At 51.2% G+C, this 16533-nt stretch overlaps 1 protein-coding gene across 1 annotated transcript in view; it reads right to left on the minus strand.

Moving 5' to 3' along the window:
* The window catches only part of LOC119926804 (solute carrier family 12 member 9-like), a 67098-nt gene that overhangs the window by 15720 nt on the left and 34845 nt on the right, over window positions 1–16533 (minus strand). The window contains exons 8-9 of the mRNA XM_038745203.1: window positions 11883–11965; window positions 4563–4687 (exon numbers count right to left, since the gene is read on the minus strand). Coding sequence (XP_038601131.1) covers window positions 4563–4687; window positions 11883–11965 — 208 coding nt within the window. The remainder of the gene's footprint in view (window positions 1–4562; window positions 4688–11882; window positions 11966–16533) is intronic.

The following is a 16533-nucleotide window of genomic DNA, read 5'->3' on the forward strand; positions in this document are numbered from 1 at the left end:
AGCGGGCTGGGTTGTAGGGGGAGAGCAGCGAGGTGAGGAAGAAGGGGGCAAGTGATTGAGGACTTTAAAGCCGATGGCAAGGAATTTTGCCGATGAGGGAACTGAGGCACGGAGAAGCCAAGTGATTTGCCCAAGGTCACACAACAGGTACGTGGCGGAGCTGGAATTAGAATTCCCCTTCTAAGATTAGATTCCCCCTTCTAGACTGTGAGCCTGTTGTTGGGTAGGGACCGTCTCTATATGTTGCCTACTTGTACTTCCCAAGTGCTCAGTACAGTGCTCTGCATAGAGTAAGCACTCAATAAATACAATTGAATGAATGAATGAATGAACGACCGGATCCACTGACACCCAAGCCCGTGCTCTTTTCATCCTTCCTCTTCCCTTCCTTCCTTCCTCTCCCCCTCCTTCCTTCCTCTCCCCCCATCCTCCCTACCTTACCTCCTTGCCCTCCCCACAGCACCTGTATATATGTATATATGTTTGTATGTATTTATTACTCTATTTATTTTATTTGTACATATTTATTCTATTTATTTTATTTTGTTAATATGTTTTGTTTTGTTGTCTGTCTCCCCCTTTTAGACTGTGAGCCCGCTGTTGGGTAGGGACCGTCTCTATATGTTGCCGACTTGTACTTCCCAAGTGCTTAGTACAGTGCTCTGCACACAGTAAGTGCTCAATAAATACGATTGAATGAATGAATTAATGAAGCCATGCTCCTTCTCAACTACCTTGGCACCGCTGCAGGAGGGAAACCTGACCACCTGCCACGTCCTGAGGAGCCAGGGTTGAGCGGACACCACTGAAGGACACCGACCCACAAATCCAGGCCTTGCCAGTGTGGGTGGGCAACAAGTGGCTACAGTGATGCTCGCCTTAAGGACAGGCCTTCATTCAAACCTATTTTATTTTTATTTTTTTTATTTATAATTGCATTTATTAAGCGCTTACTATGTGCAAAGCACTGTTCTAAGCGCTGGGGGGGATACAAGGTGATCAGGTTGTCCCACATGGGGCTCACAGTTTTAATCTCCATTTTGCAGATGAGGTAACTGAGGCCCGGAGAAGTGAAGTGACTTGCCCAAAGTCACCCAGCTGACAATTGGTGGAGCTGGGATTTGAACCCATGACCTCTGACTCCAAAGCCCAGGCTCTTTCCACTGAGCCACGCTGCTTCTCCTATTTATTGTGTGCTTACTGTGTGCAGAGCACTACACTAAGCACCTGGGAGAGTACGGTACAACAGTAAGCAGACACATTCCCTGCCCACAATTGACTCATTCAATCGTATTTATTGAGTGCTTACTGTGTGCAGAAGACTGTACTAAGCGCTTGAGAAGTACAAGTTGGCCACATATAGAGATGGTCCCTACCCAACAACGGGCTCACAGTCTAGAAGGGGGAGACAGACAACAAAACAAAACATGTGGACAGGTGTCAAGTCATCAGAACAAATAGAATTAAAGCTAGATGCACATCATTAACAAAATAAATAGAATAGTAAATACGTACAAGTAAAATATCTGTGCTATGGGGAGGGGAAGGAGGTAGGGCAGGGGGGATGGGGAGGTGGAGAGGAAAAGGGGGCTCAGTCTGGGAAGGCCTCTTGGAGGAGGTGAGCTCTCAGTAGGGCTTTGAAGAGAGAAATGTGCGGATGGCGAATGGCGGATGTGTGGAGGGAGGGCATTCCAGGCCAGGGGGAGGATGTGGGCCGGGGGTCGACGGCAGGACAGGCGAGAACGAGATACAGTGAGGAGGTTAGCGGCATGAGCTTACAGTCTAGAGGAGCATAGTCCAGAGGATAGGATCGGATCTAGGGTGAGGCCCCCTGCTCTCCCCTACCTGGTATCCTGCAAAGATTCAGTTAACCACTTCCCGCTAGGTGAAATCCCAGGTACCCGTTATCCAATAGGATGCACCAAAGCTTGCTCTTCCTTCACTACGGCTCAGTGAAAATAGGGCTAACCCAATCTCCTGTTGGTGAGTCACCAGTGACAGAAGGCCTCCCGACTCCCTTGCCCAGTGGAATGAAAGCTCCCAGCACACCAGTCCAATGAGGCTCCATCCCTCTGCTGCGCTGTGGCAACCACGGGATTTCCGCCAGGGCCCAGGGGCACCCTGAGATTTACGGCTGATCAGCAGCTTGTTACCCAGCGCGTCTCGGCTCATTGGGGAGCTGAGCGGTGCCTTGCGAATGATTCCCTCCCCTCTGATACAGCGTCGCGCCACAGCCCCCCGGCCTCTTCTACGTGGGGAATGGGCAGATTCCCCCCCTCCCGCCCGCCCACCTCCTGCTCCATCCTCTAGGTAGGATCGCCCACCACCTGTCTCGACCAGGGTGGGATCTCTGGATCAGGAGCTTGGGGTGTCTATTTAGGAAGGCTGGGGAAGGGAGGGCTGATGGGTATTGATGGATATTGAGAAGCAGCTTGGCTCAGGGGAAAGACCACGGGCTTGGGAGTCAGAGGTCATGGGTTCAAATCCCGGCTCCGCCGCTTGTCAGCTGTGTGACTTTGGGCAAGTCACTTCTCCGTGCCTCAGTTACCTCATCTGGAAAATGGAGATGAAGATTGTGAGCCCCACATGGGACAACCTGATAACCTTGTATCCTCCCCAGGGCCGAGAACAGAGCTTGGCATATAGAAAACGCTTAACAAATACTAAAATTATTATTATTGGGCTACCTGAGGAGGGAACATTCAGGGCTGGGGAAGGAGTTATAGTTGGGCCCAGTCAACCCCCCGACACCCTAGGGAGAGCTGTCAGTCAGCAGAGAGTTGGTCCCTGCCTCAACCCTTCCTCCTCATCTCCTGCAACACACACACACACACACACACACACACCACACACTCACACACACCACTCACCAGCAGCTCTGTAATGGGGCTTAATCATAACACGCATTAGGCAGGCCACACGGCCTGCAATTACAGCTTCAATCAGCTCCCCGATTCCCCCCCGCCACTAATGCCACCAGCGGGAAGATGCCTCGTTGCCACTCCGCCCCCGCTTTGGGGCTCCCCAAAGCCCACAATGCCGCCCAACCCTAACACGCACACACCCCCAAACCCCCAGATTACCAGAAGGGCTTATTAGGGAAATGGAAAAGTGCTTAGCAGAGGCCTGGGAGCCTGACAAGTGACACCTGCCAGGAGCGCGGAGGGGGGAGGAGAGGCTCAGAGCGGGGTCACAGGCAATTATTTTAAAAGCTTGTTGAGGAGAAATGTGCTACTTTTCTGGAGTGTGGGTATTTTTTCCTCTGGTTCCTGACATACAAGTGTGCAGGCACGTGCAGGCGAGCATCTAGGCACACGCACAGACACATGTGCACACAAAGACCAGCAAAGAGCCTACCGTGTGTATACAATACTTATTATTACGATTATTATTATTCAGTGTCCTTTAGCGCTGGAGTAGATACAAGATATGCCCAGGTATAGCCACATACACTCTCACAGGTGAAATTACAGGCACAAAACCAGCCTTCCGACTCACAAATATGCAAAGTTCCGCTTATATGTTGGTGTGCAGGTGCACATCGGCAGGCATAACCACTGACAGTCAGGTGCAACTGTACAAATACATACAAACACACACACACGTGCCCCACTTTTCCAAAAAGACAAGGCCCCAGAGGGACTCCCTCTAGCCCAGAGAGCTCTGGATCTAGGCTCTTCTAGCATCAGCTCTTCATTTCTACCTCTTGCTACTCGTGAGACCCTTCCCACTTCCCCCAACTATGGTGGTAGAAAGACCCCACAGCTCCTCCGCCCATCCCCACCCATCTTGGTCTCTGGGGCTCCTAGGAGCCAGCCTGGCTCTTCACATCGTAGGGCTCTCAGGCCTTGGGCCTCATAAACAGATGTTGGACAATTGGAGTACTGGAAGGCAGGGGCCTGGGGGGGCAAGAAGGTCATTTGGGCGAGCGAGAAGCAAAATGGCAGAGCTAGGGGGCCTGGGCTGAGAGAACGTGGGGAAAGGGAGGGGGAGAGACCAGGAGAAGGCGGGAGCGGGGGTGGGGGGGGCTGCTGTTGTGCTGTGATTTTCTCTAATTGCTGTTTTGCTGAGAGGTAATTAAAATCCCTTTTTATTTCACACGTCAGAGCCCTCGCCAGCGCACGGAGCAGGCACAGGGGGAGTCAGGGAAGGAGGGGCGGGGGTGCATGTGGGCATTCCGAATGGGCAGGCAGCAGGCCGGATGGGGGGGTTGTGGGGGGATAGGGCACGGAGGGCTGCAATCCGAGTCCACCTGAGCTCCCGCTGCTGCCCATCTTCCCGTCGCGGACGGAGCCTCTCTGGCTCATTCTAAGTCCTGCCCTGGACCGCAATGCCCACCGTCTGCCCAGCGAGACTGTGCCACCAAGGTCTGGCTTGGTCCCAGGCACACAGTGGTGGCAGGCTGACTGACTCAGTTGGCAGAATATCTCCCTGAGGATGACGGCAGCATCCAGAAATAATGCCTTCTATCCCCCAGCCTCCTTCTCTTCCTCCCTCTCCAGCCTACCCCGCCCGAGCTCCCCACCCCGGCGACTCCCCCTCCCCATCAGCCCAACCGGTACCTGAAGTTGGGGGCTGATGCCCACTTTAGTGCCAGGCAGGCCAGATCCACAGTGGCATAGACCATCAGGAAGCAGATAGTGACGATGGCAGCGATGGTGTTCAGCTTCCCAGCGAACAGCACCAGCTAGGGATGAGGAGAGACAAATCGTGGTGAAGGCCCAGTCCATTTTGGACACTCTTGGACCATTCAGGTTCTGTAGTAATTATAATAATAAAAATTATGGTATTTGTTAAGCGCTTACTATGTGCCAAGCTATCCAAACCCCTGCTGTATGAAAGAGCATGGGCATGGGAATCAGAGGGCATGTGTTCTAATCCCGGCTCCGCCACTTGTCTTCCATGTGACCTTGAGCAAGTCACTTCACTTCTCTGGAACTCAGTTCCCTCATCCGCAAAATGGGGATTAAGACTGTGAGCCCTCTGTGGGACACGGACTGTGTCCAACCCGATTATCGTGTATCTATCCCGGCACTTAGAACAGTGCCTGGAACATAGTAAGTGCTTAATAAATACCATAATAATAATAATTATTATTATTATTATTAAGCCATGCTGTTTCTCCCAAGACCACCTTACCATGACTGGAGGTAGAGGGGGCAAAGTTTGCGGGGAGGCCTGGCATTAATAAGTCTGGTTTATAGTCCAAAGCAATGGCGAAAACTGGGAATGGAGCTGGGATGCTGAGGGCCCTGTAAACTGTAAGGTCGTGGTGGGCTGGGAACTGCAGTGTATTGGACTCTCCCAAGTGCTTAGTGCAATGCTCCACATACAGTAAGCGCTCAATAAATACCATTGTTGGATTGATTGATTGACAGGGAAGGGATGAGCCACAATTCTCTGGTGGGGGGAAGCTCTGTGGTCCAGCCCCTGGTTGGGATGGGCTCAAACCTAGGAGCTCACCTTCTGGGATGTTGCTCCAAAGCCAGCACTGCAGGCACTGGAAAGAGAAGCAGTGTGCCCTAATGGAAAGAGCACAGGCCTGGGAGCCAGAGAACCTGTTTTTTGCTTGTTTTATTTGTTATTTAATGGTATTTGTTAAGTGCTTATTATGAGCTGGGTTCTAATCCCGGCTCCGCCACGTGTCCGCTGTGTGACTTGGGCCTCGGTCGCCTCCTTTGTAAAATGGGAATTAAGCCTGTGAGTCCTTTGTGGGACAGGGACTGTTTCCAACCTGATTATCTTGTATCTACCCCAGTGCTTAGTACAGTGCTCGACTCGTAGTAAGCGCTTAACAAATACCGTTAAGAAAAAGATAATCAGGGGCCGGGGGGCACTCTGGGTTGTGGGCGACGAATCAGTCACAGTGGGTGATTGGGAATATCGCCTCCTGAGGACTTAATTGCAGAAGCTGAGTGGGAGCGTGCCTGGCCGTGCTAATGGAGACCCCTTTCTCAGTCCCTCTACCCTCCCTTCCCCTCACCAATCAGGGAGATCTCCCCGTCATTTGCGTTTGATTTATAATTCACTTAGCTGGGCACAAAGGGCCAATGCAGCACTGGAGGAGTTCCAGCCTCTCCTGTCCTCCCGTCATCTCCCTCCTCTCCTTCATCATGGCGGGGAGCAGGGGGAAGGGGAAGCGAAGGGAGCGAAGGAGCGGGAATGGAGGAGGATCCGGCTGCTGACCGCTGAGGATTGGGAGGATGGCCCGGGGAGGCTGGAAAAATCGGAGCCCCAGACCTGGAGCCCAGACTCCAAGCATCCCTCTTCCTCCAGGCTCCTGGATCCCACACCCCAGGCTTCCTGTCCAATCCAGACCTGCTGCCTGATGGCTGACATGGAGTCAGGGGAGTCTGGGACTGTCAGGACAAACCCTACCTCTTCATCCCCGCTCCCATCCTGGGACAAGACCTTCCAAGAGACCCTGGGAAGCCCCCATTTCTTCTGCTCTTTCCCCTCCCATTCATTCATTCAATCATATTTATTGAGCACCAACTGTGTGCAGAGCACTGAACTAAGCACTTGGGAGAGTACAATATAACACTAAACAGACACATTCCCTGCCCACAAGGAGCTTGCAGTCCAAAGTCTGCAGAGAAGCTGTGTGGCTCAGTGGAAAGAGCCCGGGCTTAGGAGTCAGAGGTTGTGGGTTCTAATCCCGGCTCCGCCACTTGTCAGCTGTGTGACTTTGGACAAGTCACTTCACTTCTCTGGGCCTCAGTTCCCTCATCTGTAAAATGGGGATGAAGACTGTGAGCCCCACATGGGACAACCTAATTACCTTGTATCTACCCCAGTGCTTAGAACAGTGCGTGGCACATAGCAATCACTTAACAAAATGCCATTATTATTATTATTAAAGGGGGAGACAGACACTAATAAAAGACGGAGACATCAGCCATCACTGACAGAGGACTGCAACTCAGTGTGCTGGACACTGGGGCTCCCTACACAAGGGTTCCCAAGAAGCAGCGTGGCTTAATGGGAAGAGCACAGGCTTTGGAATCAGAGGTCATGGGTTCAAATCTCGACTCTGCCAATTGTCAGCTGTGTGACCTTGGGCAAGTCACTTAACTTCTCTGTGCCTCAGTTCCCTCATCTGTAAAATGGGGATTAAGACTGTGAGCCCCTCATGGGACAATCTGATCACCTTGTAACCTCCCCAGTGCTTAGAACAGTGCTTAATAAATGCCATTATTATTATTATTATTATTATTATTACTTTCTGTGGGGTCCACATCTGACTCAGGATTGGCACTCGGGAAGGCATTGACACAGTGGGCACAGGAATTCCTAGCACAGTTGAAGAGCTAGCAATCCTGACACTGAGTCACTCCACCTCTCTCCTCCTCCTCCTCCTCCTCCTCCCTCCCCTTCTCTCCTCTCTCCCTGGCCTGTCTGTTAATTAACCTCTCCAGGTCAGGGTCACCAGACATTCTCTCTTCTGGAAGTTTATGGCAACCTTTCTTTCTACTGTCTTCTGCTTTCCCACTTCCCTCTTCGCCTCTGCACAGCACCCATCCCCAACTCTAACCCCAAACCCCATCTCTGGGGCTCAGCTGGTACCCCAGATGCTACCTTACTTCTTCTCTTCTGCAGAGCCACTGGTGTGAGAGGGCTTTTTATTAATAATAATAATTGTAGTATTTGTCCCAGGCACTATACTAAGCGCTGGGGTGGATACGAGTGAATCGGGTTGGTCCCACGTGGAGCCCAAGGTCTCGATCCCTATTTTACAGATGAGGTAACTGAGGCCCAGGGACTTAAAGTGTCCTGCCCAAGGCCACATGGCAGTCAAGTAAGTGCTCAATAAATACGACTGAATGAAAGTGGTAGAGCTGGGATTAGAACCCAGGTTCTTCTGACTCCAAGGCCTGTGGTCCATCATGCTGATTCTCTGAGAAGCAAAGATGTATATGTTTCTCTGGGAAGCATATATGTTGCCGACTTGTACTTCCCAAGCACTTAGTACAGTGCTCTGCACACAGTAAGCACTCAATAAATACGATTGAATGAACAAATCAATGGGAAAGAGAGATGATAGATGGGAAATGAAGCTAGGGCTCTTCTCCTAGACATTGGATTTGGTGGCATTGCTGGGGTGGGGGGAGGGAGGAGGGCAGAAGAAGGGAGGGAGAGGGGGAACCAGCAGAAGTCCCTTTCTTGTGGAGAGGACGGAGAGTGCCTAGATCACGCGTGGGAGTCAGAAGGACCTGGGTTCTAATCCCACCTCTGCCACTTGACTGTTGTGTGACCTCATTCATTCATTCAATCATATTTATTGAGCACTTACTGTGTGCAGAGCACTGTACTAAGCACTTGGGAAGTACAAGTTGGCAACATATAGAGACGGTCCCTACCCAACAGCGAGCTCACAGTCTAGAAGGGGGTGACAGACAACAAAACAAAACAAAGTCACTTCACTTCTCTGGGCCTCAATTACCTCATCTGTAAAACGGGGATTCAGATTGTGAGCCCCATGTGGAACACAGATTGTGTCCAACCTGATTAACTTGTAGCTACCCCAGCGCTTAGTACAGTGCCTGGCGCATATTAAGCACTTAACAAATACCATAAAAGAAAAAAATGGTGCTCCCAGCAGAGATGGCCTGTGGGGCTTCCAGAAGAGGTAGAGTCGGTCAGGACAGAGGCCCTGAATCACAAGTCGGAGGCAGATGAGGGGCGATGCTGAACGACAAGGAGGGAGAACACTAGCCTTCCCGTCCTCTCCGCATCTTGGAGAGCAGAGGTATCATCATCAATCGTATTTATTGAGCGCTTACTGTGTGCAGAGCACTGTACTAAGGTATGGTCTCACCAAACTCTCCCCGGTCTCTTTTGTCATTTAGGAGCTGTTCTTCCCCAGAGTTGGGCAAGGAAGTCCCAGCAGGGAGTCATCCTTCCATCCCTCCTGCCCATACCTAATTACCTCCTCCCAGCTTCATTAATCACCCCCATTTGTCTAACGATCCGGCACCATTGATTCCCAATATGACAAAAGTTCATTAGAGGGACTGGCCCAAGCTAATCCTCCGCCCCAGAGTCCACTGCCGTCCCACATGAGGGAAACTGGGCCACCCCAAGCAGCCTGCCCCTGGCCCAGCTCCCCTTGGGACCAAGCCAACCTGGACCAACTGGTCCTAATGGGTTCAAGACCCGAGGCATGGGGCTAGGAGAGGAGATGGAGGCTCACAAGCAGTGGCCTAATAAAGCAGCCAACTTGTACTTCCCAAGCGCTTAGTACAGTGCTGTGCACACAGTAGTGCTCAATAAATATGACTGAATGAATGAAAAGCAGCATGGCATAGTGGATAGATCCCCAGCCTGGGAGTCAGAAGGTTATGGCTTCTAATCCCGGCTTCACCACTTGTCTGCTGTGTGACCTTGGGCAAGTCGCTTCACTTCTTTGTGCCTCAGTTACCTCATCTGTAAAATGGGGATTGAGATTGTGAGCCCCGTGTGGGACAGGGACTGTGTCCAACTCAATTTGCCTATATCCACCCCAGCACTTAGTAAAGTGCCTGGTACATAGTTACTGCTTAACAAATACTAAAATGATTATTATTAGTGGATAGAGCACAGGCATGGGAGTCAGAAGGACCTGGGTTCTAATCCTGGTTCTTCCACTTGGCTGCAGGGTGACCTTGGGCAAGTCACTTCCTTCTCTCAGTCTCAGTTCCCTCATCTGTTAGATGGGGATCAAGACTGTGAGCCTCACTGGGACTACGACCTGACTTGCTTGTAATAATAATAATGATAATTGTAGTATTTGTTAAGTGCTTACTATGTTCTATACTTAGTTACTATGTTACTAATTACTATCTTACTATGTTACTATGCTTACTGTGTTGAGAAGCAGTGTGGCTCAGTGGAAAGAGCACGAGCTATGGAGTCAGAGGTCATGGGTTCAAATCCCGGCTCCGCCAATTGTCAGCTGTGCAACTTTGGGCAAGTCACTTAACTTCTCTGGGCCTCAGTTACCTCATCTGTAAAATGGGGGTGAAGACTGTGAGCCCCCCGTGGGACAAGACACTGAGCCCCTTCCTTCCTCTCCCCCTCATCCCCCTCTCCATCCCCCCATCTTACCTCCTTGCCTTCCCCACAGCACATGTATATATGTTTGTACATATTTATTACTCTAGTTATTTATTTATTTTACTTGTACATATCTATTCTATTTATTTTATTTTGTTAGTATGTTTGGTTTTGTTCTCTGTCTCCCCCTTTCAGACTGTGAGCCCACTGTTGGGTAGGGACTGTCTCTATATGTTGCCAACTTGTACTTCCCAATCGCTTAGTCCAGTGCTCTGCACACAGTAAGCGCTCAATAAATATGATTGATTGATTGACAACCTGATCCCCTTGTAACCTCCCCAGTGCTTAGAACAGTGCTTTGTACATAGTAAGCACTTAATAAATGCCATCATCATTATTATTATTATTCTTTGGGGGGAGCCAAGGGTGTTTGCCAGTGAGATATTAGCACCCACCCTTTTCCGAGTGTCGAGTGTGAATATGCCAGGGTGAAGGGTGCCAGTTGCTGGTACCCCCTTAGGAGTCTAATGGCCAGCTCCGCAACCACTTATCTCGACTGGCTAACCCGCCTGCCCAGTTTTCCACAAGGGTTGCCTCCTCAGACTCTTATCTAGGCCAGGCTGGGAGCTGGAGAGTGCCCAACTGAGGCAGGGGGGAGGCTCAGACTTGCTGTCCCCCCAGCCTCACCCCACCCACATCTGCCCACATGTCTGTGGCACTGCTGGCTGTACCCGCCCGCCCTTAGTGCCGATGTTCTCCGGTACCTAATGGGCCAATTTTTTAGTATTACAGAGATTTGGCCAATTTGGCGGTACAGACAAGAAAGGAGAGTGAGCAAGCTGTCGCAGGGGCTGGGGAAGGGGAGGAAATAAAAAGAGGGAAAAAAAAGGGAGAAGGGGAAAATAGAGGAAGGGAATGGGAAGAAGGAACAGAGGTCTGGGAGCCAATGGTAGATTCTTCCCGGGAGCTGGGAGCTTAGAAATGGAGTCTTCCCCACCCATAACCTCAATCAATCAATCAATCAATCAATCGTATTTATTGAGCGCTTACTGTGTGCAGAGCACTGTACTAAGCGCTTGGGAAGTACAAGTTGGCAACCTCAGTGAGCTCCCTGCTTCTCCCTCTTCCACCACTGTCCTGCAGGTTTGCTCAGGACCTTGTTCTAGACTGTGAGCCCACTGTTGGGTAGGGACCGTCTCTATATGTTGCCAACTTGTACTTCCCAAGCGCTTAGTACAGTGCTCTGCACACAGTAAGCGCTCAATAAATACGATTGATTGATTGACCAGTGTAAGCTCCCTTCTAGACTGTAAGCTTGCTGTGGGCAGGTCTACCAACTCTGTTGTAGCACACTCTCCCAAGTGCTTAGTATAGTGCTCTGCACACAGCTAGTGCTCCATAAATACGATTATTAATTGGTTGATTGTAGAATAATAATAATGGCATTTATTAAGCACTTACTATGTGCAAAGCACTGTTCTAAGCACTGGGGAGGTTACAAGGTGATCAGGTTGTCCCACGGGGGGCTCACAATCTTAATCCCCATTTAACAGATGAGGTAACTGAGGCCCAGAGAAGTTAAATGACTTGCCCAAAGTCACACAGCTGACAGTTGGAGGAGCCAGGATTTGAACCCCTGACCTCTGACTCCAAAGCCCGGGCTCTTTCCACTGAGCCACACCGCTTCCCCGATGCAACCCTGCTTCAAGCTCTGGGAATAGTTAAAGAGCCGGTAGCCCCAGGCCCTGACTTCACCTCTTTTCCCTTGGCCCCAGGTCGGACCCCCTCCCCAAACCCTCTCCCCCACCCCCCTCCCACCCTCACCCCACTTCTACCCCGTGTCTCACCTGCACCAGGCCCCAGCTGACCAGCACTGACACCCAAGGGTTGCCACTGCAAGATGTCCTCTTGACCGGAGCTAGAATTTTCCCTGCATATTAGGACAGAATTAGAGGCCTGAGCCCCGCTCCAGACACCATCCCCACACCCCCTCCCGAGCATAAACACCAAACAAATACCATTATTATGATTATTGTATAATTAATAATAACAACAGCATCTGTAAGTGCTTACAATGTGTCAGGCACTGTAGTAAGCACTGGGGTGGAGCCAAGCAAATCGGGTTGGACACAGTCTCTGTCCCACGTGGGGCTCCCCGTCTCAATCCCCATTTTACAGATGAGGTCACTGAGGCCCACAGAATAATAATAATGACAATGTTGGTGTTTGTTAAGTGCTTACTATGTGCCAAACACTGTTCTAAGTGCTGGGGAGATCACAAGGTGATCAGGTTGTCCCACAGAGGGCTTACAGTCTTAATCTCCATTTTACAGATGAGGTCACTGAGGCCCAGAGAAGTGAAGTGGCTTGCCCAAGGTCACACAGCAGACAAGTGGTGGAGCCAGGATATATATATATAGCATACACAGACAGACTCCAGAGGCTGCCAGATGGCAATGTTAATCCCCTCCTGCCTCCTCCTCCTCCTCCCTACTCCCCCAACTCCATCTCTCAGCACTTGGTCCCCGCCATTCCTGGTAGGGAACAGAATTACTGACCACAGTGGAAGCCACATCCACACTTAGTCGCTGAAAGCGACGGGCAGAGCTGAGTCGGAAGGCGGGAATCCTGTCTTTTGGCCACAACTGTCCTCTAGACTGTTCCTGTGTTGGCAGGAATCTGCCTGTTTGTTGTTATATTGTACTCTCCTAAGCGCTTAGTACAGTGCTTTGCACAGAGTAAGCACTCAATAAATATGACTGAATGAATGAATTGTCCCTCTCTTGAAAAGCTCTCCTGGCCCGAAGGTTGGGGCAACCCCCATTTCTGTTGGTTTGATTGAGCAATCAGAGGCATTCATTCATTCAATCATTCATTCATTCAATCGTATTTATTGAGCGCTTACTGAGTGCAGAGCACTGTACTAAGCGCTTGCGAAGTACAATTCGGCAACAGATAGAGACAATCCCTTCCCAACAACAGGCTCACAGTCTAGAAGATAGGCAAAGGGCATTTCCTGAGAGGGTTGGAAGTTGGAGGAAAACGAATGAGATGGAGAACACAATCTGGTAAGGGGAAAAAATCATATTTATTAATAATTATTATTAATAATAATAATGGTATTTATTAAGTGCTTACTATGTGCCAAGCACTGTTCTAGGCACTAGAGTAGATACAAAGTAATCAGTTTGGACACAGTCCCTATCCCACAAGGGGCACACAGTCTTAATCCCCATTTTACAGATGAGGTAACTGAGGCACAGAGAAATGAAGTGACTTGTCCAAGGTCACACAGCAGACCAGTGGCGGAGCTGGGATTAGAGCCCACGTACTCCGACTCCCTAGCTCGTGCTCTTGATACTAGGCCTGAAGAAGTGCTGCTTCTCTGATCACTTACTGTGTGCAGAGCACTGTACTAAGCGCTTGGGAGAGTACAAAACAAGAGTAAATGTACACATTCCCTGCCCCCAGGGCAGAGCACTGTATTTAGCAGTTGCGAAGGAATTGGTACTCACAATCCCTGTTTGAGAAGCACTGTACTAAATGCTTCAGTCTAGTGGATGTGGTTGGGGTCTTGGGACTCGGGGTGCTGTCCTCTGGCTAGGGGGTGAGGAGGGGCGGTCGCTCCCACCGTGGTCGTCGGCAGACCAGGCCGGGTTTTGGCAGGAACTGCTGTCTGGTGGTCACACCTCCTCCCGCGAGGGTCCCTGGGCAGGGCTAGTGGGTGAACCTTCAGCGCCCTGACTGATGCTCGCCAGCCCCAAGAGGGCCCAAACCGGGAGGGGAGGATCGGCTGGCCGCCACTGGGCCACAGCCTGGGCAGACTGTGCCATCTGGGCCAGCGGCGGGAGCTGGCAAGGAGCCCCAGGACAGCTGCGCCCCCGGGCCCGCCCGCTCCTCCCGCAGCCCCACCGAGGTCCGGGGACCGGCAAGCCACCAGGCAAAGGAGGAGCGGTGGGAAGGGGGGGAGTGGGGAGGTGGGGGACGGGCGGGGGCCTCGGTGCATTAAGCCACAAGAAAGCGCAATATTTCATCGTCGGCAATCGCGGCGAAGACATCAACTACTTGGGGAGAGCAGCCTTAAAAGCCTTTTGATTTTATTTCTTCCTCTTCGCATTTTTTTCCCCTTTCCCCGCCAATGTCCTTGAACATGCCTCCCCGTCCTCCGCCCCTACAGTCGGGTGGCCTTGTATCTACCCTGGCACTTAGAACAGTGCTTGGCACAGAGCAAGCGTTTAACAAATACCATTATCGTCATCACTGGGGTGATCTCCAGGGGCTCCCGAACCCGGGGGGGCAGGTGCCTGGTGGAGGATGCCCTCCCCTCTGCTCCCAGGGAAGGGGACCCCAGGAGCTTGACTGGGCCTGCTTCCGAAGGGCGAGGATGCGTGTCCTCTAGACTGTTGCCAATTTGTACTTCCCAAGCACTTAGTACAGTGCTCTGCACATAGTAAGCGCTCAATAAATACGATTGATGATGATGATGATGTAAGCTCATTGTGGGCAGGGGATGTGTCTATAATAATAATAATTTTGGTATTTGTTAAGTGCTAACTATGTGCAAAGCACTGTTCCAAGCACTGGGGGGGATACAAGGTGATCAGGTTCTCCCATGTGGGGCTCACAATCTTAATCCCCATTTTACAGATGAGGTAACTGCGGCACAGAGAAGTTAAGTGACTTGCCCAAAGTCACACAGCTGACAAGTGGCAGAGCCGGGATTTGAACCCATGACCTCTGACTCCTATCATTTTAGTGTACTCTCCCAAGCACTTAGTACAGTGCTTCTCAAACAATAAGCGCCCAATAAATACACTTGAATGAATGAATGGAGTGTCACTTAGCTGGACACACAGCCGGGGTCTTTGGTTTGAATCCAGGGGTCAGGAGGCCGGTGACCCCGTGGGGGAGAGAAAAACGTCAGGGTCATCCACCACCCAGAAAGGGCTCTTCCTCCCTTCCCTCTAAACCAAACCAGGAAAGGAAAGAAGGGATGGGTGTTCGGGAAACGACTCCCTACTCCTTGAGGGCAAAGATCATGGTTACCAATAACATTGTTCTTCCCCAAGAGCTTAGCCCAGGACTCAGCACACAGTAAGTGCTCAGTAAATACCGCAGATTGGTTGATTGATTGGTTGCCCCTTGTAGTGGGACGGAGAAGTTAGGAGTTGTTCTCCCAGCAACACTTGGAAGGCCCTGCCCTGCCCAGCCCGTCCAGAGAGAGAGGAAGGGATCGGGAATGGAGTCGGTTAAATCGCCTTCCCTCTCCGAGTTCCAGCGTCTGCTCTTTATAGCCACTGCCGCCGATGCCGCCCTAAATGGCGGAGTAATGGGCTAACCAAACACGGCCTGCAGAGTGACACAAATGCACACACTCACTCACATACACACCCTCTCAGGGACACATGCAAACTGCACCAAGCCTGCAGAGTGCTCCCAAGCACGCACACCCACACATACACACACACACACACACACAAACACACCCTCTCAGGGATGCATACAAACTGCGCACAGCCTGCAGAGTGCTACACACACACACACACACACTCTCTCTCTCTCTCTCCCTGTCAGTGACACATACAAACCGTAAACGGCCTGCAGAGTGCTCCCAGACACTCTCCTCCACCCCACAACACACACACACACTCTCTCTGTCATACACACACCCCCTCTCAGGGATACATACAAGTCGCACACAGCCCGCAGAGTGCTCCCCAGACACACACACACACGCACACTCTCACACGCACACTCGCATACACCCTCTCAGGGACACATACAGTATTCAGAAGTACAAAGCGACAGACACAAAGACACCAAGGTAATATGGGGAAAAACGCCATCGTAAACACAGGTGCATGTCCATGCAAACAACATGCACATGCCTAGGCAGACGTATGAAGATAGATACACAGCGACACGGGGTAGCAACCAGACCGATACCCAGACACACCTAGCAGACACAAAGCGACACCGACATAGGGATACACGCAAACACCCGTAGAGAGGCACAGTAATAGAAAGCAGAAAGAGGCACTCATAAACGGAGGCAGCCAGGTATTACCAATTTCAGTAGAAAGGGCCTGACATCAGAAAGGGAGACATGACATCATTAACCGGCCAGAAGAGATTACCCACCAGAAAGTATCTCCCGCTCCCCACCACGATCGTCTTTCCTTCCATCTCATCCCCCTCCACCCGGCCTGAACTAGGCTTCTCTTCCATTTCCTTTCCCCTGCAATGGCCTCGTCCTCCCCCATCCCACCTTCCCCCACCACCCCCGTGCCTCATGTCAGACTAATAGGAAGCGACAGGGAATTTCACATCTGTCTTGTCAGGAATTAGTTAATTGAATAAGTCACTCTGCAGCAGAAGCAGTGATCAGTCAACCTGTCCCGGGCAGGGGGAAGGGGGAGTGGGGGGAATAGGGAGAGCCCAGGGCGGGTTGCACAGCTGACCCCTGCCCCTTGGGGACCCACGTTTATCCTCGACCCT

Source organism: Tachyglossus aculeatus, chromosome 1 (assembly GCF_015852505.1).
Source record: "Tachyglossus aculeatus isolate mTacAcu1 chromosome 1, mTacAcu1.pri, whole genome shotgun sequence".
In the NCBI taxonomy this organism is placed as follows: Eukaryota; Metazoa; Chordata; class Mammalia; order Monotremata; family Tachyglossidae; genus Tachyglossus; species Tachyglossus aculeatus.